Source organism: Apiotrichum porosum, assembly GCF_003942205.1.
Source record: "Apiotrichum porosum strain DSM 27194 chromosome Unknown scaffold_11, whole genome shotgun sequence".
Lineage (NCBI taxonomy): Eukaryota > Fungi > Basidiomycota > Tremellomycetes > Trichosporonales > Trichosporonaceae > Apiotrichum > Apiotrichum porosum.
The window spans coordinates 137,048-159,227 of record NW_021167118.1 but is presented as its reverse complement, the minus strand read 5'-3'; the positions used below and the strand labels follow the sequence as shown (position 1 = coordinate 159,227).

The 22,180-nt window shown below is 58.4% G+C and overlaps 12 protein-coding genes and 1 non-coding gene across 13 annotated transcripts; 3 read left to right on the top strand and 10 right to left on the bottom strand.

Annotated features, from left to right (window-relative positions):
* Positions 1–1,143: 1,143 nt before the first annotated feature.
* On the top strand, positions 1,144–2,830 carry EHS24_001669 (uncharacterized protein; the record flags this gene model as incomplete). The annotated part of the gene is made up of 3 exons (XM_028617447.1): positions 1,144–1,334; positions 1,386–2,335; positions 2,388–2,830. 3 exons carry the CDS (start codon positions 1,144–1,146, stop codon positions 2,828–2,830), a joined length of 1,584 nt encoding a protein of 527 aa, XP_028473910.1.
* A 413-nt stretch (positions 2,831–3,243) lies between these two features.
* Positions 3,244–3,801, bottom strand: EHS24_001668 (uncharacterized protein; the record flags this gene model as incomplete). The annotated part of the gene is made up of 1 exon (XM_028617446.1): positions 3,244–3,801. The coding sequence occupies one exon, from the start codon at positions 3,799–3,801 to the stop codon at positions 3,244–3,246; it is 558 nt and encodes a 185-aa protein (XP_028473909.1).
* Positions 3,802–4,600: 799 nt separating this feature from the next.
* Positions 4,601–5,554, bottom strand: EHS24_001667 (uncharacterized protein; the record flags this gene model as incomplete). Its single annotated transcript, XM_028617445.1, has 1 exon — positions 4,601–5,554. The coding sequence occupies one exon, from the start codon at positions 5,552–5,554 to the stop codon at positions 4,601–4,603; it is 954 nt and encodes a 317-aa protein (XP_028473908.1).
* A 367-nt stretch (positions 5,555–5,921) lies between these two features.
* On the bottom strand, positions 5,922–6,995 carry EHS24_001666 (uncharacterized protein; the record flags this gene model as incomplete). The annotated part of the gene is made up of 1 exon (XM_028617444.1): positions 5,922–6,995. The coding sequence occupies one exon, from the start codon at positions 6,993–6,995 to the stop codon at positions 5,922–5,924; it is 1,074 nt and encodes a 357-aa protein (XP_028473907.1).
* An 862-nt stretch (positions 6,996–7,857) lies between these two features.
* EHS24_001665 (uncharacterized protein) lies at positions 7,858–9,381 on the bottom strand (the record flags this gene model as incomplete). The annotated part of the gene is made up of 4 exons (XM_028617443.1): positions 7,858–7,986; positions 8,037–8,309; positions 9,073–9,239; positions 9,342–9,381. 4 exons carry the CDS (start codon positions 9,379–9,381, stop codon positions 7,858–7,860), a joined length of 609 nt encoding a protein of 202 aa, XP_028473906.1.
* A 621-nt stretch (positions 9,382–10,002) lies between these two features.
* On the bottom strand, positions 10,003–10,393 carry EHS24_001664 (uncharacterized protein; the record flags this gene model as incomplete). Its single annotated transcript, XM_028617442.1, has 2 exons — positions 10,003–10,184; positions 10,285–10,393. The coding sequence occupies 2 exons, from the start codon at positions 10,391–10,393 to the stop codon at positions 10,003–10,005; spliced, it is 291 nt and encodes a 96-aa protein (XP_028473905.1).
* A 276-nt stretch (positions 10,394–10,669) lies between these two features.
* EHS24_001663 (uncharacterized protein) lies at positions 10,670–11,659 on the bottom strand (the record flags this gene model as incomplete). Its single annotated transcript, XM_028617441.1, has 1 exon — positions 10,670–11,659. The coding sequence occupies one exon, from the start codon at positions 11,657–11,659 to the stop codon at positions 10,670–10,672; it is 990 nt and encodes a 329-aa protein (XP_028473904.1).
* A 258-nt stretch (positions 11,660–11,917) lies between these two features.
* Positions 11,918–12,793, bottom strand: EHS24_001662 (uncharacterized protein; the record flags this gene model as incomplete). Its single annotated transcript, XM_028617440.1, has 1 exon — positions 11,918–12,793. The coding sequence occupies one exon, from the start codon at positions 12,791–12,793 to the stop codon at positions 11,918–11,920; it is 876 nt and encodes a 291-aa protein (XP_028473903.1).
* Positions 12,794–13,316: 523 nt separating this feature from the next.
* Positions 13,317–14,297, bottom strand: EHS24_001661 (uncharacterized protein; the record flags this gene model as incomplete). Its single annotated transcript, XM_028617439.1, has 1 exon — positions 13,317–14,297. One exon carries the CDS (start codon positions 14,295–14,297, stop codon positions 13,317–13,319), a length of 981 nt encoding a protein of 326 aa, XP_028473902.1.
* A 174-nt stretch (positions 14,298–14,471) lies between these two features.
* On the bottom strand, positions 14,472–15,497 carry EHS24_001660 (uncharacterized protein; the record flags this gene model as incomplete). The annotated part of the gene is made up of 1 exon (XM_028617438.1): positions 14,472–15,497. The coding sequence occupies one exon, from the start codon at positions 15,495–15,497 to the stop codon at positions 14,472–14,474; it is 1,026 nt and encodes a 341-aa protein (XP_028473901.1).
* Positions 15,498–15,785: 288 nt separating this feature from the next.
* EHS24_001659 (uncharacterized protein) lies at positions 15,786–18,999 on the bottom strand (the record flags this gene model as incomplete). The annotated part of the gene is made up of 2 exons (XM_028617437.1): positions 15,786–18,498; positions 18,572–18,999. The coding sequence occupies 2 exons, from the start codon at positions 18,997–18,999 to the stop codon at positions 15,786–15,788; spliced, it is 3,141 nt and encodes a 1,046-aa protein (XP_028473900.1).
* Positions 19,000–19,700: 701 nt separating this feature from the next.
* On the top strand, positions 19,701–21,678 carry EHS24_001658 (uncharacterized protein; the record flags this gene model as incomplete). The annotated part of the gene is made up of 8 exons (XM_028617436.1): positions 19,701–19,894; positions 19,943–20,113; positions 20,151–20,375; positions 20,418–20,778; positions 20,813–20,872; positions 20,911–21,315; positions 21,354–21,514; positions 21,570–21,678. 8 exons carry the CDS (start codon positions 19,701–19,703, stop codon positions 21,676–21,678), a joined length of 1,686 nt encoding a protein of 561 aa, XP_028473899.1.
* Positions 21,679–22,024: 346 nt separating this feature from the next.
* Positions 22,025–22,110, top strand: EHS24_001657. The gene has a single exon. It is a non-coding gene; the product is annotated as a tRNA-Asp (tRNA).
* Positions 22,111–22,180: the final 70 nt, after the last annotated feature.

Sequence of the window (22,180 nt, the reverse complement as noted above, 5' to 3'; positions counted from 1 at the left end):
CACCGCTGTCGATCCTGCAGACGCCCGAAGAGGGATGCATCGAGATAAGATTGATAAGATGATTTCTGCGATCGAGTAATGTTTCTAGCGCGAGAACATGACTGCCACCTCCTCCTCCTCATCACCATTTTGTTACACCTCACACCACTCGTCACACCTCACACTACTGCACCACGCGTGCCTCGACTTGCCATACCAAAGCTACATGTCGAGCTTGCACCCGGACCGGGACTTGCTAGTGACACCGGAACACGACCTCCTTTGTTGGCTCATAGTGGTGTTCGATTGCGAAGATAGTTGCAAGAAGAACGTTAGCGGTGCTGCCACCGCGTGGTCCACACCGCGATGGCTTGGCGAGCCTGGTGATCGTCATCGTCGTTGTGCCGATCTGTCCCGTCATCATACCTTCTGCCTGTGGCAACAACAGATTCCAGCAGCAGCAGCACGCACACGCATTCCTTGGGAACGATGCTAGCGTGGCCATGCATCGGGTCGCAGTCAGCTGATCGCTGATCGCTGAGGACTGCGCAGTACGCAGTAATGATTCGACTCGATATGCTGGCCGCAAAAAAATCGTTTCCGCAGTAGAGCCATAATTCGGAAGGAGACGGGCTATAATGGCCAAAAATTCGGATCTACCGACGCATGCGGATCATCTCACGATCTCACGCCATCAGTCGTCTTTATCTATTCGACATCTGCCCTGGTGCAGACCTTTGCAGTCCTGGCCTGGACGCTCACAGCAGCAGAGCTTGCCGCCTGGCCGCCTGTGGCTCTGCGCTCTGCCGGGCTCTGCCGGCTCTCCCGGTCCTGTTACCCCTGTAAGGGATCGATCAAAGCTGCGACTGCTCTTCCGGTGGCAGTCTCGGTTCAGTCGCCAAGCAGGCACGCCCATTGGCACACGACCTGCAACTTTTCAGTTCTGACCGTTGGGATGACGGGCGGTCTCATCAGGCATATGGCGGTCCCTGGGGCCCAAAGCACGCAACGCGCTCTGTATGTGCAACTGGATCTGTGGAAATGCTTCACGGAGTGGCCGCAGGAAAAGCCAGAGGCCAGAGGCCGGCGGCATGCATAAGGCCTCGCTGTGAACGACGTCAGAAGCTTTCGTTCATCCCCCACTCCATCTCACACCACCAGAACATGGGTTACACAGGCCTCATCGGAAAGGGCAAGGCCTCCGACGACGACAAGTCGTCCAGCAGCAACAACGACGCCGAGGCGGGGCGCGTCAGCCTCCACTCGATTAGCAGCGACGACAATGTCGAGGGTCGCAGGAAGATTGGCCTCATCTCCGCGACCGCGCTCATCTTCAACCGCATGATTGGAACTGGGTGAGTACAGAAACCAGTCGCCAGAGTCGCATGTGTCTGACACACCGCCAGTGTGTTCGCTACGCCCAGCACCATCCTGGCCTTGAGTGGCAGCGTGGGCATGTCGCTCATCATGTGGGTCATTGGCTCCATCATCGCCGCCGCGGGCATGTGGGTGTACGTCGTCTGGGGTTCCGCCATTCCCAAGAACGGAGGCGAGAAAAACTACCTCGAGTACCTCATTCGCCGCCCCAAGTTCCTCATTACCTGCGTCTTTGCGTCCAACGGCGTCCTCCTCGGCTGGGCCGCCGGCAACTCGATCGTGTTCGGCGAATATATTCTCCGCGCCGCCAACCAAGAGAACCCGGGCCAGTGGACGCGCCGTCTCGTCGGTTTCGCTGGCATTACCTTTGCCTTCCTCCTGCATGGCACAAACGTCCGCGCAGGCCTGTACCTGCAGAACGTTCTCGGCATTTTCAAGTTTGTCGTCCTCCTCGTGGTCATCATCGCCGGATTCGTGGCACTTGGGGGTCACATGGCCGTTCCCAAGCCCGACAACTTCACAAACGCGTTCGAGGGCACAACTGCGAGCGCAAGCTCGTTCTGTTTGAGCTTGTACAACGTCATCTGGTCGTATGTCGGCTTTTCCAACGTCAACTATGCGCTTTCTGAGGTCAAGAACCCCCAGAGGACGATCCGTATCGCTGGCCCGCTCGCCATCGGCATCACCACCGTGCTGTACCTTTTGGCCAACATTGCCTACTTTGCCGCCGCCACAAAGGAGGAAATTACCTCCTCGGGTACCCTCGTGGCAGCTCTCCTCTTCCGCAACGTCATGGGTGCCAACGCCGAGCGCGCCCTGTCTGTCTTTGTCGCTCTGTCCGCGCTTGGCAACGTCCTGTCGGTCATCTTCTCGCAGGGCCGCGTCAACCAGGAGCTCGGCCGCGAGGGTATCCTCCCCTTCTCCAAGTTCTGGGGCAGCAACAGGCCCTTCAACGCTCCCCTTGCCGGTCTCTTCCTCCGTGAGTTTGCCATATACTCGTGCACAAGGAACTTTTCGCTGACCTGTTCCAGACTGGGCCATCTGTCTGATCACCATCTTCGCCCTGCCCGCCGGCGACGCGTACTCGTTCGTCATCAACACCATCTCGTACCCGCTCTCGGTCATCAACGCCGTCATCTCCTTTGGCGTCGTGTACCTCCAGTTCTTCCCCTACTCGGACTGGCGCAAGCCCGGCTGGGTCGCCGTGGGCGCGTCGGCCTTCTTCGGCGCCGCCAACGTCTTCCTCTTCATTGTGCCCCTCACCCCGCCCCCGCCCGGAGGCGAGCCGTACAAGACCATGCCGTACTGGACGCACGCCGTCGCCGGCTGGGCCGTGTTCGGTATTGGCTTCCTGTACTGGATTGTCTGGGCCAAGATCCTCCCGCAGGTCCTGGGCTACGACCTCGTCCGCGAGAAGGAGGTCGGCAAGGACGGGCTTACCCGTAATGTGTTCAAGCGCGTCAAGAGGGACTAGAGAGGGATGGTTTAGAAAGTAGAAGTGTTCACGAGTTACGACTTGACGTCAATAGTATATGTACAATCCGGGTAATGAGATTTCACATAGATTCATTTTCACTGTGGTCATGGTGCACGGAGGGGGAGTTGAGCGAGTGGAGATATGAAAACAGGGAGCCAAGTCGGGTTTGTCTGTGGTTACACAGTTTCAGGGATGTATAAAAGGTGCGAGTGACGGTGCGGGTCAAGAGTGCTGGGGCTTGCCACCAGGCCATAACCATGACACGAGTGTGTGCTGCTGGGGGGGACTTTGTGGGCCTGCGGATAGCGGAAGGTAACGCGGTAAATGAGGTGGCGACGGGTGTGCCACATGGTACCCAGCGGCAAAGATCCACACGTCAGGATAGTCGTCATCTCCCATAGCTTGAGATCTTAGGTGGGACGCCACCAGGAAGGGGAGCGGACCGTCTCCAGCTGAAACTGCTCATCGCTCACTGTCTTGCGGTAGTCGTCCACCGTGAGGAAGTCAAAAGTGCACGGCTCGGTCCAGTCGTCCAGATTGGGACCAACAGCCACTTGTATGCAGTGTTTTGCAAAACGCTCTTGGGTGGGTTTTGTGCCAAAGGTTGCGGTGCACGTTTCGTCCAGGTTGACAATCGTAAAGTGAATAGGGCCGGAGCGCGGAGCGAGCTCATAGTAGAGCTGCAAGTGCAGTGTAAAGCCTGCTCTCGATGTGGCAGCAGTGGCGAGTTTGCAAACGATCGAAGCCTTGGATGAACGAGAGGAGCGATTGATAATGACCAAATAGCGCTTGCTAAACCACGCTGCACCATTTGTACCGACGTTGAGAACGAGTCGCTGAAAGGTGTTCTTTGGGAAACGCAATTTGGTGACTTCTGATCGGTCGGAGAACAGCAGCACATGGCAGAAGCTGATCACCTCTCGAGCGCCGAAGAGGTAGCAAGTGGCATCGTTGGAGCACGTTAGCATGCGAACTGTTCTCAGGTGAGGAAGCCACTATTTAAAGAATTCGTGGGTAGCCGCTGTCTGGTCGCTTTCCGTGTCGATGATCCTTGTGTTCTGGATGGGCAACTGAAGCCAGCAAGACCGAGATGCTGATACAAGCAAGTCGCCGAACGATGGGCGCACAATTTCACGGCCGAGCAGTACGGTGCGTTGACCATCGCCACGTAATAGAGGCAGAGGGCCCAAGATGGATTGAAATCTGATTCCTACGTCGTAGCCATCGTCGGTGGGGTAGCAAGCATGCTCAATCATGATATGTCGAACAAGTATCTTGTGGACCCTGGTCTGGATTTCTTTTGACGTGGCCCGAAACTGGAGAAGAACGGGATATGTGGAAAACGATATCACGAGGTCGACGAGGTGAGGAAAGCGCAGTTGATCGAGGACGCAGCCGTCCAAACTGAGGGAAGCCATAACGGTAGCTTGACGCTGTTTGTGGGATAATGGAGGTGAGAGAGGATATGGGTGATTGAAAGGTGGTGAGAAACAGAGCAGCAAGTGAGTGAAGCGTCAGTGCGCACATGCGCATGGGAAAGGGGCGCGTGTGACACTGACGAGAGCGACGCCCATCAGTCAGTCGTCCGCCAAGTCGTGAGAGTTGAGTGCGGATCAGTGGATCAGTGATCAGTGGCGTCATGTTCTCCAAGTCTCTGTCCATCAACCAGGAGAATGAGGTGTGGCCAAAGATCACAAGTGGCATAGTATGTAACAATGACATGATGGTGCTCTATTCACATGGTCTCATGTCCGTCCGTATCTGCTTTCAGAGGTCGCATGTCCACTCATCCGGAAAGACGGTCTCGAGTTGAAACTGCTCATTGCTGATGGTCTTGCCGTACTCGTCAACCGACAGGAAGTGAAAGGCGCATGGCGCGGTCCGATCCTCAAAGCCGACAGACATCTGTATGCACTCCCTGGCAAAGCGCGCTTGGTTTTTGTTGAACATGTTGGTGTTGGTCTCGTCGAGGTTTACAATCGTGAAATGAGGCGGGATAAGGCTGGCAGGAAGACCGTCGCCGAAAGATAACCGCACTTGAAAATCGACGTCCTCGGAAACGGTGGCAAGTGTGCAAACGATTGGAGGCTTTGAAGAACGGGGCGGCTGATTGACAATGAGCAGAAAGTTGGTGCTAAACCAGTTTGGACCTGGGTGCCCGTAGACATGAACATTTAGCACGAGACGTTGAAACGTGCTGCTGGCGAACTGAATTGGAGCAAATTCTAGCCTTCGGTAGTCCGATTTTGTGAACACGGGACAAAAGCAGATAATGTCCGGAGCACCCAGGTTATGGACAAAGAGATTGAGGTGGTCGCTGCGAATCGTTCTCAGGCAAGGAAGCGACTCCTGAAACGCTTCGCGAGAAGCAAATGTGTCGTCACATTGTATGTCGATAACGGCCGTGTACTGGGCAAGCAAGCGTGTCCACTGCGGTAGAGGATGGAGGCCGGGGACGAAATCGATAACCGGGGGAAACGGCAATGGGCCCAAGAGGGATCGAAGTTCAAACCTTTCCCTTGGCAGAGCAGCAAAGTCGGCGGGGCGGTTCTCAATCACGATATGCCGAAGGATGATCTTGTCGACCTTGGTCTTCAATTCCCTTGACGTGGCCCGAAACGTGATAAGAACGGGATACGTTGAGAACGAGACCACGAGGTGGACGAGGTGAGGGAAAAACCGATGATCGAGGGCACTGCTGTCTGCGCCATCGGCAGCCATGGTGGATACGTGTTGTAATACCGCTCTTGATGCCAGTGGATGGACAAAAGCGAAGTGTATGTCAAGAGATGGAGGTGTGTGAGAGACAATGTCGGTGATGGTGAGAAGCAGTGACCAGAGTCCAGTCATCAGGGGAAGAGGGCGCCGGTGACACAAACATTGGCGCCAGTGCCGATCAGTCGTCCGACGTCAGTCAGTCAGCAGCGTGTACGCAGCGTTCTTCTCTCCATTCTCTCGTGTCTCATCGTCTCCATCCATCCAACCACTGCTGCCCCCAGCTGCTCAGCGCCTTGGTTCAAGCCAGTTCAGCACATCGTCCGATACAACCAACCAACCAGCCAACCCATTCCTCCCCCCCCCCCCACGCCTACCCGGCTGTATCCACCGCAAACTGGCCCTTGCCCACCAAATCGCAGTACTCGCCCCGACTCAAGAAACACAGCTCTGGACGCACGTCTTCCATCCCCTCGTCGTCGAGATGGAACTGCTGCGCGAGCCCGCGCAGCTGCTCGTCCACGGCCGCCACCGTCTGCTTGCGGACCTCGTCGGGCTCGGCGCCCGGCAGGCCCAGGCACACTGGGTCGAGCTCGTTGAGCCCCACAAACGTGTATTTCTTGACGAGGATGTGCCGGCCCATGGCGTGGATGATGTGGTGCAGCACTCCCAGTGTGTCGGACGACTCACACGACCACAGCTTGGGCACGCGCGACGTCATGGCCAGCTTGGTGAAGACGATGACAAAGTCGTCGAGCGTGTCGGCCTTGCCGTACGGCGCGATAAAGGACGCCGGCAGCGTCGGGTCGCCGTTGGTGTACGCCACATTGACGATGAGGCGGCGGACGTGCGCTGGTATCGTCGGCAGGCGCGGGAGGAGCGTGCGCGGTCTGCGGGCGGGCAGGAGCGAGCTGAAGACCACCACCGTAGGTGTGCGGAGGGGACACGAGGCCATGGCGTCGTCGTTGCCGCCGTCTAGGCGGAGCACCGTCGTGCCCGGCATGGCGCGCGAGAGGGGACACAGGACGTCGGCGGTCATCCGCCCGCGAACGTCCACCACGCGCGTGCTCTTGAGCACGGGCGCGCACCGGCCCAACATATTTGCAGAGCGGGTGTCGTTGAACAAGACGTTTTGGCCGGCGAGACACGGGAGCCGGCCGCCATCGGCGCTCTTGACGCGCACATAGTCATATCCGCTCGAATCGGAGACGAGGTCCAGCACGACGTGCTCGGCGAGCAGGGCGTCGGCGCGGTCCCGGTATGCACGGCACGTTCTCCGCAGAGCGAGCAGCGCAGGACGGGGTGCGTATGCGAGCACCAGGTCGAGAATGTGTGGGTAGCAGAGATGGTCGATGCGGACAGGCGGCAGGTCGTCGGTGACGCAGGCCGCGACAGTGGCTGTGGCTGTGGAGCTGGCGTTTGGTGGGGTATTGCTCGGATCTGACATGGTAGCCAACGAGCGAGTTGTCGCCACCGGTACACCCTTGTCGCTTATGGGATAGTGGGTAAAAGACAGGTGGGCTGTGAGACAAGACGGTCAAGGTGTCAGTGGGCGTGTGGAGCGTCCAATTCACGAGAAACAGACGTGTCTATAAACTACTCGATCTGTCATACCCGCGCCCACACTGGTTGCTCTGGCCGACAGGGAACGCGAGGAATGCCATGTCGGTGATGATATTCCGAGGGTGGGCCTCAAAGTGGAGGCGGGGCACCACTGGGGATCGCGCGGTTATCACGGGTTGTCTACTAAATGACCAAATGCCAGCCAAACTCATGAATGGCGTCTCGCCTCCTTCCCACTGTTCCATCGACTTGTGAAGACGGGTGGGTACACAGAATGGACAGAGGGCAAGGACAAAGGAGAGAGATTGCTCTCTGTAGTGGCGCAGAGGCCATTCTACGATACACCAATCACCCTGACGCTTGGCTAGCATAAGGCGGCCTGGGCCGCGTCGGGGACAGTATCCTGGGAGGCGCATGCACAACGGCACGTGTAACACAGAGTGTCGGCGTAGTTCACACGCACACAGCAAGCAGAGACACATGAGCAGGAATGGAAGGTATGACGTCGTCACAGGACCAGATCTCGGAGCGGAGACATGTGTTCATCTTGGCGCCCGGCAGAGACCGGGCAAGGTTGAAAGCAAGACATGACATTCGATAAGCGCACAGCACAGCACTATCATGAGCATTCGATGGGGGCTGATCACAGTGTCCGTCCACATTAGTGTTCCCCATCCGTATCTCCTCGTCCGATGTCCGGGAGCAGGCCGGGACTAGGTCTAAAGCAAGAGTAAGACGCGAGCATTTTAGAGGAGGATGGCGACGCCAGCGGCGGCGAGAATGGCACCGGCGACAGAGGCGGAGAGGGCGCGAGCGCCGCTGGCCTTGCCCGTCTCTGAGCTGGCAGCCGACGTGGCAGCAGCGGTCGAGTTGGCCTGGAGGTCAGCTTACAACTTCAAGGTGTGTACACAAAGCTGATACTCACAGAAGCGGAAGTAGTCGACGCGGCCGAGCTTGTGGTCGAGGTCGAGTTGCTCGCGTAGGTGGCCTGGTCAACGCCCGAGGGGTAGGTCACGGTGGTGGGGGTGGGGACGGCGCCAGTGAAGCTGGAGGGGAAGCCGTCCTCGACACATGCCTGGGCGAGCTGCTGCTGGGCAGCGTTGAGAATGTCGATCTGGTACTGGGTGACAGTACCCGCGGCGAGCCCGTCAATCTGGGTGCAGTTGATGCACACCTGCAGGTTGGTGAGGATGGTACCCTGGAGGTGGTCAGCCGGTGTGAGCAGTGCAAGGCGGTCAGGGCAGGAGAGGGTGTGCAGTGTGGTTTGGCAGTGGTGGCTGTGGGAATGGTGCAGCGGTTCATGGAAGTGCCGTCCAACTCCGCGAACTGAAGCGCACAGCTGCAGCTTGTCCAGCGCAGGGAGGCCATCCCCCACCTGCCCATCTCCTTTCCACACCATGACACCATGCACGCCGCCAGTACGTCCATCTGCGCCGCACACTGCGTGCATGCAAGCAGACAGCAGACCACAAGTGCAGTCCCAAACCCCTCAACCGGTGGCGTCAAAGCCTAGGGGACCGGCGCGCGGCGGCGTTGCAGGGGCCATGAAGCCGTAAACGCGTCGGCGGTCCATCCCCTTGGAGGGATGGCCGGGATGGACAAAGGCGCATGGCGCACGGAGGAACGAGGGTACGGTACGGGCACCGCGTTGGGAGGTGAAGAAAAGAGAACAGGTGGTGGGTGCAGTAGTGATGCGGGCCGCAGTCGCGCGCGTGGGCATGTTGGGTGATGGTGTTCACACCACGATCCCTCGACCCACCACGACACATGGCCACATTGCTCGACGGCCTTGACAACATCGGCGCTGCCAGTTCCGCAGTCGAGGCTGCGCACAACCGCGGATCGCCTAACCGCGGATCCCCGCATGCCACCCTCTCCACCCTCGCTTCTCGACGCACGGACCAAGTCCTAGGAGAACCAGAACCACACACAAGTACACAAACACGGCGCGCACAACTCACGTTACAGGCGCCGGCACAGGCCGAGTCCGAGGGGTTGCCGGGGCAAGTGCCAAAGATGGACTTGTACGTCTCGCACTGGGTGTCGCACGACGACGGGATGGCCGAGAGCGGGAACGACGAGTTGTCGGCGCGCTTAAAGACGTTGATGGGGACGGACGCGGCGGCGACTGTAAGGGAGGGGTTAGTTTATTCCATGGGATCCATCATCACTCGGAATGTGCTGGGCGTGGGGAGACACATGGATGGATGGACGTGGATGTGTAACGTACGCGTTGCAGAGCCGAGGAGGAGGACGTTGGCGAGGAGCATGGTTGTGGGTATGTGTCTGTTGGGTGACAATGGAGTGAGAGAGAGATTGAGTCGAAAGAAGGCAAAACGTGGGGGAGGTAAATGAGCCGTTGGGATTCCGGGGTTGCTGGCAATTGCTCGTTGTGTCTTTTTGGTCGGCACGCGCAGGATGTCTTGGCCCGAGACGGCAGAGCTTGGCACCCACTCATGCCACTCAGCCATCCGTCTGACACAGACGACACACAACACGTGCAAATGCATATACATATATGTACACAGCTTCCGATGCCTGCCGTCGTGTCTCGGTACATGCATGTAGTTCTCACCTACACACTTTCTGCCTTCCAAGAGAAGGGGGGAGGGAACTCCCAAAAGCTCTGCACGTGACTTGTTCGCGACGCGCGACGCGTCCCGCCTTGGCGCGGCGGCTGCCATCCGCGCTAACGGGATTGGTGGGCCCACCCACTCGTCATGACCATCCTGACAAACAGCAATGTTCAGGCCGTTCAGGTCAGGTCGTTCTGCGACATGCCGTGACGGTACGTGACGTGCGCCTGTCATATCTTATCTCCTGCCTGGCACAAGCATGTACATACAGTACATGCATCCAGCCCTTCTGCTGTCGGGCAACGCGCGTACGAACTACGGGGCAGCCGAAGCCGCAGCCTCGTTCCTCGCCCGCACGTCATACCACACCACCGCGTCCTCGGGCTGGACGTCGCTGTGCGCCCACCGCCGCACCCCGTACCACCAGCTCAGGTCTGCACCGCAGTGGCGGCAGAGGGCGAAGGCCCAGAAGAGGTCGGAGCACGGCTCGTGGTAGCCTGTCGGTGGGATGTCAGCTTGGTTCCAGGACGATTGGGGGACAGCTGCATAATACGAGGGACAGTGTCGTGTGTACACTGCCAACAGGGCTGCACTCACGGTGACGAACGAGCTTGGTCTGCGAGTCCACGGGGCAGACCCACAGGGATTCGGGCCAGGGGAGGTTGCGCAGCGTCTCGGGCGTAGGCAGTTTCGGGGTGGTGGTCATGGTGATTGATGGAAAGAGGATGAGTGTTAAAGACAGGTGTAGGGGATGGGGGGAGGGGGATTGTGCTGTGGTGAAGCAGGCCTTGATGGTGATGGACATGGAGGCCGGAATGGGACCTGGAAATGGAACAAACACGGCGGCGCGTTGCTGATGGTGGTGATGATGGACCTGTGGCCTGTGGCACCGCGTCTTCAGAGGCAAGTCTCCTTTCGGTGCCTGTCCTGCTGCTCGGTATTCTCGTCTGGCGTGAGGTTGGGAATCGTACCAGTGGCCCGCTCATCGCTTGGTCTCGAGCAGGAACTGCGCCTCGCCAACCTCCTCACGGTACTCGTCGAGGGTGAGAAACCTGACTTTTTTGGCCACTCGCTCCAGGGCCTCCGCTTTGGACATAGCGCTGCGTCGGTCAGGGCCGCGGGGCCGCGACATGTCGGTCACCAGGCGATGGATGAGAATGTCCTTGGCAGTCGCATCCGGGGGGTCGCCGTTCGCGGCGCCAAACCAACTGCGACGCACAATCTCGTAGTTGACAAAGGTGTGCGGGTGGGACGGATACCCCTTGGTACCTTCAATGGGGGTGATGACCGGCCAAAGCCCCGGGCTATTCGCACGGGCAAGCCTGTCGTCGGCAGTGAACTGCGGGTTCCGATCTTTGGTGAAGATGAGAGTGACAGGGCAGATGGGCAACATGAGCTTTGACCCAAGCAGATTGTGGTGACTCGTGTCGAGGGTGATGTTGACAACGAGCCTCTGCGACGTTTTTGGATACCCGCGAAACTGGGCCAACTCCATGCCGTAGTCGTCTCGAGGCGGGCGAAGGCGTACAAACAAGATGCATTCTGTGGGGCCCAGGGGCGTACCCACGTCGAGATCATGCTTCTTGTCGTCTCTGGGGAACAGGCGAACAGTCTTTAGAGAAGGTAACTGGTTTGTCCTGACCTTCCTGTCGTGCGGGTAGGTGATGTCCACGACTTGCGAGAAGGGCAGAAAACGGTCGATAATGTGAGGCTCGAGGGGAAGCTTGAACAGACTGCTGTCGTTACGAGGACAGCCTTTGGACGAGATTGATCCCAACTTGGCGTCTCCTTGGGGTGCATCGAGTTGGATATGGTACGCAAGAAGAGGATCGACCTTGTCGCGGAGAGCTCGGCAAGCGGAGCGGAGGGCCAAGTTGCTTGCGAGGTCCGTGTGCCGCAGGATACCATCACAGATGTGAGGGAACCACGTTGCAAAGAGGTCCTGCGGGGATTCGGTTGCATCGGTAGACATTTTGAGATGGTGGACGCGGTTACTGCAGAAGGTGCCGCGGGAGAGGAGCTATGGATGGAGCACCGAGGGAGGGAAGAGTGAACGGTAGAAGACACAGATGGATCGATGCCGTCGGCTGCCGCTTTTGGTCCCGCGATCGTTGATGTTATCGTCCGCCGCGTTGTAGCAAGATTCCTTATGTTACTTCGTTAACATTACACAAGGACTACATAATGGTAGCTCTTCTCGCATGGCTGGGCACAGCGCCCAGTCTTCTTCTCACATCTCCGTCTCCAGCCTGGACTGTTTGTCGCCCACCTGTGCCCGATACTTGTCAAGAGAAAGGAACGACACAGACTCCTTCAGATGCTGCAACGCCTTCTCCTTGGCGCCAAAGGATGTCGACGGACGCGGAGGCGATGTAGTCCATGTCCTTGTCTCGTTCCGCAACAGCCTCGCAGCGCCGCGGTCAAGCATAATCTCCGCCGTCGAGGCCACAGGATCGTCGCTGGGCTGGAATCCAAACCAGTCACGAGGTATGATGTCGAAGTTCACAAAGGTGTACCGCGTATTTGTCTGGAAGGCAGCGTTGACCGGCCACAGGTACATCGTTTCACCCACCTGATTGTTGAACCCAGCCCGTGGGACGGTGGTGCCGAATTGCGGGGCGGGGTCCGAGACAAAGATAAGGACCATGTGCTTGAGGTCGTTGGGAAGGTGATAGAATTCCAAACCCCTGGGAAGGCCGTAGTGGGATACATCGATGGTGAGGTTGAGGACTAGCCGCTGAATGGTTTTGGGGTATGGAGGAATGGGGCAAGTGCAGGTTATGTTTGGCCCCACCATCTCCGGAGGCCCCATCCGCGTAAAGGTAATGTACTCGGACGTCTGGAGCACAGATGCCAGCTTAGCATTCTGTCCAAAAGGAAAGTCTCGGACTGTCGTGAGAGCCGGGCAAAGGTGGGTCTTGATCTTGCGGTCAGGAGGATATGTCGTGTCCACCACGCGTACCAGAGGGAGATAGCGCTCGATCATCTCCGGGTTGAGCGGCAGCCTGAGGGGTGTGCCGTCGTCGTTGTCAAAGGCACGGTTCTTGGACAGAAGGTATCCTTGAGGGGAACCATCACGGGGCGGATAAATGGCTATGCGTTCCATCAGTTGCTGATCCAGATGATTCTTCATCGCTCGGCACGTGCCCCGAAGCGCCAGTCTTGCTGAAACCGAGCTGTACCCGAGGATGGCGTCGAACAGATGAGGGTAACAGGCCACGTCGAGCATGTCGGCTTGCAGTGACAACTTGGATGCGGGTGGCAAAAGGGGGGGGGGGGGGGGGTGTAAAGGCTAACCAGACGTCGGTGGTTGATGGATACAGGTGTTGATAGTGAGTGTAGTGACGAGAAACCCTGGTCAACGGCCACCGGCAAGACTCCTTCCTGGTGGTCCTGATGTGGAGCGGGGATTGTAGCAGGACGGATAGAGGACGTCAGAGAGAATGCGTGATTGGGAACGACGAGTGTCAGGTGTTGGAAGGAGAGACGTTTTTTGCCTGCCGTGTGCTCCCTCTTGCTCGCCGGATGGCGGGCCGTCAGGTATATCAGGGGCCCCATCACACACGCTCGCGCCTCGTCCGATGACGCTCATGCGTCCACATCACCACACCATGGCATGACCGCAACATTTACACTCCAGTCTCCAGAGCGAAGCGCTCCCTTCCAACCTTGCTGATATACTCTGCTACAGTTAGGAACTCTACACCCTCAGCCCACGATGGTGCGACCTCTGATCTGGGCGCCTCCGCGGCCACCAAAAGACGAAGGTACTCGTGGCCCAGGACCGTGGCGTCCTCTTGCATCCCTAGCCACTCTGGCCGAAGGAGCTCAAAGTTGACAAACGTCACTGCCAGGCGGCGCCCCTGCTCGGTCATGGCCTTGGCCAGGGGCCGGAATGTGCCCATAGCTGGCGGGCGGTACGCGCTCCAGTACCACCGATCCGGACCCAGGGGGGTGGCCGAGGACGCGTCGCGAAAGATGACGGTGCAGTGCATGTCGTCGGGATAGCCGGGGGCGAGGTCGACGCCTTCTGGCCATATACCTTCACTTGTATCGACGAGGACGTTAATGACCAGCCGCTTGAGGGACGGCGGGTATGCTCGTGAGCGGTCCACTATGCCACATGGGTGGCGGCAGGTGGCGTAGATGATGTACTCTGGCGCGTCGAATATGTCCAACTGGGACTCGCCGGCGTCCCACTCGGGCATGAGCCGGACGGTCGTCAGACGTGGCATGTTGGTAGAGGTTACCAAGTGCCGTGTTGGTAGCCCGGAGGCTGTGGATGGGTCGACGATGCGGGCAAAGGGCAGGAAGCGAGCTACGACATGGTCGTTCAGCGGAAGGCGCAGTACTTGGGCAGCAGTGTCGTCGTCGGCCGAGGGGGGACCGTCAAACGTGTACTTGGCTGCCGAGATGAAGCCCTGGGGGAGTTGGATTGTGGCTTCGTTGAGGACTATGTGACTCCATAGCTTGGCGTCGATGCCATCGCGTGCAGAGCGGTTGAGTAGACGGAGGAGCAATATGTCGTCGGCATATTCGAGGAGCAGGTGGAGGATGCCGGTGAAGCCAGGTGTGTCGAGGTGGGTAGGTTCTTGTGGCTGGAGCGGCATGGCGGGAGGCGGCACCGATGCTTCTCAGATGTGATAGCAGTCGAGGGGAAGGAGAATGGAACAGTCGTGAGGAGTGAGTACACCGCTATGTGTACAGCGCAATGGTTCCCACCGATGACAACATGGCCAGATGGTGCCTGGACATGCCGTGATGCCATTCCTTCCCATTCCGACCTATCCTGGTACGGTCTCCAGCTCGAACTGCTTGTCCCCGATCCGTACGCGATATTCCTCTAACGACAGGAACTCGACGCCATCTGCAACCATCTGTACCGCCACGTCCCGCCACTCTGGTCCCATCCACGGCTCGGGATGGGTGGTAGTCAATCGAAAGGATTGGAGTACATCGTCGACCAGGACCTGCGTGAGCCGCGTCTTGATGTCCACTGTAGGTGTCGACGTAAACTCGCGCCCCAGCCACTCGCGCACCAACATGTCAAAGTTGACAAACGTAAAGGTCGTAAACCCATAGCGGCATTCAAACTGCGGCGGAGCCGGGATACGTTGGCCCATGAAAAAGCGTAGTTGGCGGAGGATATTAGTGTCGCCCCAGCTGCCCAACAGCCTGTGCAGCTCTTCCTCTGGGTAAGGCGCAGGGCATTCGCGGAAGATGACGGTGAGGTGTTGGAGTGTGTCTGGAAACAAGCTGAACACGAGGGAGCTAAACATCATGAGCCGGTTGGTTCGGTGGACGCTGGCGTTGATGACGATCCGCGTGGTCTTGGCGTGACACGGTCCCACACAGGCATTCGTAATGGCCCCCATTATGCCAACTCTGGGAACTAGACATGTGAAGAATATATACTCGGTAGCAGGGAGTGGAATGCGTGTAGGACCAGGTTCTGCAGGGATGCCACTAGCCCCTTCGAATAGCCGCACAGTCTTAAGGTTGGTGAAGAACGGACTCAGGTCGGTTACGTCTAATCGCTCCAGGATGACGCGATCGACAATGTGGACGTGCCGAAGGAGATGCTTCTCAGGATTTAGGACATAGCCGACCGGGAAGTGGAAGCGGTCTGGCCGGGTGGGCGAGGTGCCGTCCAGGACTACGTGGTGAAAGATCATAGGGTCTATCTTGTCACGGAGCGCTTTGCAGGTTGAGCGGAGGACGAGCTTGGTACCTATGTCGCTCAGGTCAATGACGCTGTCAAGGATGTGAGGAAAGGAGGAGGCGTCCAGGCAAAGTGCCTTGGACGACATGGTGGTGACAATGCTGATGTGTCGATGTGTGGACGCGAGTCGGTGAGAGTACAGAGTCGGGCTGAAGATGCTGCTTGCTGGGCACGTAGCCTGACACAGCCGCGTACAGCCGTCTATATCGGGGACTTGAGATCCATCTTTCCATTCAGCTTGCGGCGCCACCGTCATGATGTCATCACGTCGTTGACGTGTGTTTGGTTCCGTATGGACCACACCCCAGTTGTCTGATAATACCGGCCTCAACATGGTCCACCTCTATCCATTGCACAGTACACAAGTCTACACTTTCTAATGAGCAGCAAGGGGCCTGCGCGTCTGCTTCGGCGCATCCCGTCCGGGGACCAGAACCCTGGGGGCATTGACCACACCCACTTCCTCCAGGACATACTCCTCTGACCACCAGTCCAGATCCGAGCGCCATGCGTCGGCGCCGATCCAGTTGGTCTTTCCGGGCACGAGATGGATGGGGCCAAACGCGTTGTGGCGGTCACCAAACGCTGTAATGTCCAGGCGATGGGTGCCGGGGGCAAGGACGCCGAGGAGACACGAGCGCGGTTCCGTCATGATCAAGGCGTGGCGCTTGCCGTCCAGATCAATGGCGAGCAAGGGGGAGGCAAAGTGCGCCACGCGTAGCGCAAGAGGGGTGCTGCCGTCCGACTCGAGGCTGCAGTGGTATGTCGTGTTGCCGGTGTAGAATGGCAGTCCCTGGCGAGTGATGTCGCCCCACGCCAATGGTTTGGCGGGGACAATGGTCGACGTACGACCGCGGACGTCGACGCCAAAGTCGCCGAGAACATAGACGCGTTCAAGGGCCGTGAGCGGGCCATACTGGTACACGAGCTCAAGGACGTGTTCGCCGACAGCCAGGTCCGGGAGTGGGATCGTGCGGATATCCCTGTCAACCCACCATCCGTCCGGAGAGGACGGAACGGGCGAGCCGTCCACCGAAATGTCGACTTGATGCGGGACCTCGATGGCAAGCTTGGCACCGACGACGGCCGCTTCAGAAGCGAACGAGAACTTGAGCCTGAGCTCGCCGACGGGAGCACGTTGTTCCTGCGTGATGGTGTACGGCTGTGGGATCTTGGCGCCCTTCTTGAAGAAGCCCAGTTTCTCTCGAAGACTCTGATCAATGGCCAACACCTCTGTGGTCGGTTCCCATGTTCCATTCCAGCAGTACTCGGCATGGTCCAGCAGAAGCGCGTTTGGTTCCGAGAGCGTAGTGGAGAGGAGGGTCACATCCCTGTCTTGCTTGAACTCGGTGCGCAGAACGATTTGGGGCTGCGGGTTGGTCCTAGTAGGTGGGTGGAGGCGGAACAAGCTGCTCTCGCAGCCGTCAAACCAGTACGTGAACTGGGTCGAGCCTGCGGCGCTGGTCGACTCAATGTCCCAGGTCTTGCCAGTCAACGTATCCAGCACCTCGACAGCCCATTCGCCGCGCAGGCTGATGTCGACAGGGCATGATTCCTTGCGGTCCGTGTTGCAGATGAACAGGAATCGGTCCTCGCCATCTTCACGAAGCTGATACATGAGAGAGTCGGCGCGGTGACCTTTGGTACGGTACAGCGTTGTCTCGCTGATGCTCATATCCAGATCGCGGTAAGGCTGCAGAGCGGTGAGGATTGCACCACGGGCCCAGCGGAGGGTCTTGCCTGGGAGCGACACTGGCTTTTGCAGGGGCTGCGCGTCGATGAGAGTAGGCGTGCTCCCAGCCCAGATGACTGTACCGCCTGCAGCTGCGAATGCCTGAAGCCTTTCAAGGGTGGTGGACCGGATAGTCCGCAAGTTGGGCACCACGACGACCTCGTAGTTGCAGTCGCCGACGGGGAGGGTCTTGCCGATGTCTGCCACCTTGCACTGGCGCGGGAACAGGGACTCGGCGATGAAATCGAAATCCACAAGGCCAAACAGCAACCAGTTGGTCAAGTCTGAGAACGCCTTTTCGCGCTCCTCGCATTCGTCGGCGTTGGCATCCTTGGGGCCATTCGCCAGCCAGTAGCTCTCCACAGGGTGGATGACGGCCACGCGAGTCACAGCTTTGCCTCGTGTGAGCGCCGAGTTGACGCGAGCAAAGTGGGTTTCCATGGTGTTGTACTCGCGCCACCAGGGGGACTGGTACCCGATACAAGCAGGATAGTCGCGTTTGGCCTCGCCGGCCATGGTCGACCAGAAGAGATGCGGAACGCGGAAGGTCACGCCAAGCGCCGCTTGCCAGTCACCTTGGCCCTTGTGGCCTTCAAACGTCCATCTCCAACCTGTCACGCCGTACAGTTCGGACATGACACCAAGTCGACCTTGTTGGCGAGCCACGGAACTGGCCTGTTTGGCAGTGTTGTATTCCTTCGAGTCGCACAGAACGTCGATTCCTGGGATGCCCATGTGCTCGTACGTGCGCATCACGTCGCCAGTCTGCGCTGTCTGCGAGCCGAGGCGGGGCTCGGCATTCATGTGGCCCGTGGAGAGGATACCGTTCTTGGAACACCACTTTGCAAGCTCGCCAATGTAGTTGTCGGCGAACAAGCCGGCAACGTGGTCGATGAACTGGTAGCGGGCGAGCGCGTTGCCATCGCCACGGTCGTAGATGATATCGGGCAAGATGTCGAGCAAGTCAGTGCCGTGTGCGCCCTTGAACGACTCGATGATCCCAGCCGTCCAGGGCAAGAAGACGTCCTGCTTTCCGTCCCCAGTATCCAAGGTACTGATAGGGCAGTACTGCGGCTCATCGGTGAACATGGACGGCACAGTGTGCCCAAACTCGTCTCCGACCTTGTCACGATACACTTCATGCGTGAGGTCGATGAAGCGGTTGGTCATGTCGGCACGTAAAAGGTCAGGATACGTCTGGTTGCCAAAGAAACCAGAGTCGGGGAGAGGCTCAGCATAGGCATACCACAGCCTCTCTCCGGCAGCAACAGACTCGCCGTCCTGGAGTCTGCGCGACGACGCGAGGGTACCATCTTGCAGGCGGATAGCGTATCGGCCGAGCAGCGTGCCCAGCTCGCTACGCACCGGCGCAGCGTTGGCGATGGGGAATGTACTGCCATTAGCACCAATCCCACACAAGCACCACTCACGGTGGGGTGTACCCAATCTCCTCGCCATACGCCCACGGCGTCCACAGCAGGTGCAGTCCACGGAGCTCGGGATGACCCTCCAGGACTTTGCCGCCAGCGAACCCACTCGGCCAGCGGTCCTCATCGTACAGACACGCCAGCATGCCCTTTTCCTTTGCCTTGTCGACACAGGCGCGGACAAGACTCATAAACTCGTCTCCCATGTACGGGATGTCGAGCCCCACACGCGTGTGCATGTGGAAGCCGCCCATGCCCATTTCCTCAAACATGTCGATCTGGGCCAGCGTCGGCTCGAGCTTTTGGGCCGTCACCCAGCCCCAGAATGGCGCGCCGCGGTACTCGGAGGGCGGGGAGGCGAAAATAGATCGCGAGAAGGGGGCCGAGGACGTGGGGTACGTCAAGGGATTGGCTGTCGTTGCTATCGTCATCGTGTGGTGGTTGTGCAGGTGGCAGGTGGGAGAATGGAACGTTCAAGTGTGGAGAACAAAGTAACTACGACGTCCAGAGCCTTGGGAGCAAGAATCGCGGGGCTATGATGGCCCGAGATGAGTCTAGGACGAAGGCTAGGACGAATGATGCCCCGCAGACTCATGCGTACGCGCAGCGCGAAGGTGACGGACAGTTCCGTCACTGGTCGGAGGATCGGTGCCGACCACCGGCAAGTCACCGGGCCGCCGGCCCCCACCATCATCGGCAACATCTTTCGTCCGAGGATGTTCCTACTGCCCAGTTTCTCAGCACTGCGGCGACTCGGTCCCGACTGGGCAACCTCACTCGGCGCCGAGTTGGTGTTCTGCGCTGCACCTCCAACCCCACATACAGGGCTCTCTGTCCACGTCTTCGCGTGGCCGGAGGGTTCCATGGATTCATGTGCGCGGGCCCCGCTGCCGCGGATTTGACCGACCCGCGCTCACCAACATCCTCCAAATCCACCGACCATCGCCACCTGCCAAGCTTCTTGTGCCTCCTGTTGACCAATGACCGACTAATATGTACCCGGAGATGACTGCAGGCACGTCGCTGGCGACCCCACGGGTGACGGTGCGCAGTACATAAAACACAGGACTCTGAAGTTGGCCCCAACAAGTCCCCGTGGAGCACCTTTTACCCCTTCTAACCATTTCTGAACATGGCGGAAAAGGACATCACCGCCACCGAGCTGACCCATGTCGAGTCAGTCGGAGTCGACAAGAAGGACTTTGTATACGATGAGGAAGTTATTATGAAGTCGCCATTCGACGACTTTGGCGCATGGAAGACGGCCAGCCTCTTCCGCTACGCGACGTTTATTGCCCTTGTGGCGGCATTCTCCGCCTGTGCCGAGTGAGTCACTCCCGGAATGCAAGCAAACAACCTGGCTGACACTTCCAGTGGATACCAGATCGGTATGACGGGCAATATTGTCGCCAACGCTGGCTTCATAAAACAGTATGGCAGCGACTACAACGCCAAAGGCGACCTTATCCTCGCCGCCGACCGCGTCGCCGCCTGGGGAGGCGTGCAGAGTGCCGGCCAGGGATTCGGCATGATCAGCATGCACTTGTGAGCATCCCTCTTCTGACAGAAGCGCTGACATTAGCGTTGCGGATCGCTTTGGTCGCAAGATCTCCTTCTTCTCGCTGTGGGTCGTGCTCGTCGCCGGCGTGGCATGCGAGACATTTGGGAGGATCTGGCAGACATGGCTCCTGGCCAAGCTCTTTTCAGGCTTCGCAGTCGGCTCAGTCCAGTTCCTCACTGGAAGCTACATTGCCGAGATCTCACCGGCTCGTATCCGTGGTTTCTTGCTCATTTTCTACTCCATCTGGTGAGTTTCCATCAACCGTCTCCACAGGAAACTGACAGAAAGGTATGGCATTGGCCAGCTGTTTGCCACCCTCGGCCTCAAGCTCCTCAAGGACCGCGACCCGTACAACTACCTCGACCTTATTTACTCCGAGTGGGCCATGGTCGGCATAATGTTCATGGTCTACCTGTACATTCCCGAGTCGCCGTACTGGTGTGCCACGCACGGTTTCCACGACCGCGGTCGGGCCATCATTGATCGTCTCCACGGCCGCATCGACGGCTACGACGTCGACTTCCACTACTCCATTGTGCGCAGGACTGTCGAGATGGAGCAAAAGGCCGCGCGCGAGCTGCATGGCGAGAGGAAGTCGTTCTGGCAAGATATCCTGGACACGCGCGAGATCTTCTATGGTGTCAATGGAGTGAGTTCACTTGCGAAGGCTTCGCTGATAACAGTTCCGTACCCTCGTCGCTTTCATGCCTGCGGCTACCCAGCAGCTCACCGGTCTCCAGGTGGTAAGCTGACCTGTTTTCGCCACCAGCTAACACTCCAGCTCTCCAGCTACTCGAGTTACTTTGCCCAGCTAGCTGCCTTCGCCGACCCATTCATGTTCACTCTCCTCCTCTCCATCGTGGCCATCGTGACCACCATTATCTGTGCCGTGGTCGTCGACTTCGTTGGTCGTCGTAACCTCTTCCTCGGCTCGACACTGGTCATTTGGTGCTGCCTCATGATCATCGGCGGTCTGGGTCTGATGCCCGAACGCAGCCACTCCATGAACCAGCTCACTGTCTTCTTCTCCCTCGTGTGGCGCATGGGATCGACCGTGCTCGGTGACCTGGGATGGTCGTATGTGGCTGAGACGGGTTCGATGCGTCTGCGCGCCAAGACGGCAGGCTTCTCGGCCGCCGGTGGTGTCTGCTTTGGCCTCATTTTCAGCACTACCGTTCCCTACATGGTATGCTACTCCCGCTGCTGAACCAGTGCTTACTCCAGATCAACGCAAAGTACGCCAACTGGGGTCTCAAGACCGCCTTCTTCTTCGCGGGTGTCGGAGCCCCGTTCTGCCTGGGCGCCATCTTCATCATGCCCGACACGTCGCGTCGTACTGCTGCAGAGCTGGATGAGATGTTCGAGAAGAAGATCAAGCCATGGCGGTGAGTTGTTCACGAGACCTTGTGGGTGTTTAAACAGATGACTGACAGAGTACAGGTTCCGCTCGTACGTCACGGACGCTCAACGTGCGCTCGAGGCCGAGCGTGAGCGCGTTGGCACCAACGATCCTGCGGCGGTCATTGCGGCCGCTGCCAGGGAGTCATGAGCGGGAAATTAGGTGGATAATGCTGCAGAGGGAAAGAACGGTATTGTAAAGGGAATGCAACAATGAAGCCAACATTGAAAAACTACGCACCAGGGCCTGGGGGGCTCAATAAAGATCAAGGTGGGGCGAAGGGCTGGGGGGTTCAAACATATGCCACATACCCTCACCCGAGAATTGACTGTCACCAGCTTGTTTCCTGTTCAGGTTCCCTGTTGTCTTGAAGATTATCCTGGTGCCGACCCTTTCAGATACAGTGACCGCGGGGGGGACTGCATGGGAAGGTTTTAGTGGTATTGGATGTGACACAGCCGCAAGCGGCGACGCGGCATTTTATTATAATATTAAATTCTTGATCGTATAACGGTTAGTATGCTCGCTTGTCACGTGACCTACGTCTCGCGGGAGATCGGAGTTCGATTCTCCGTCAGGAAGTTCTTTTTTGGGCTTTGGCAAGGCTCGTTTTGTTTGGTGCGCTTCTAGTTTATGACGCGACCCCTCACAG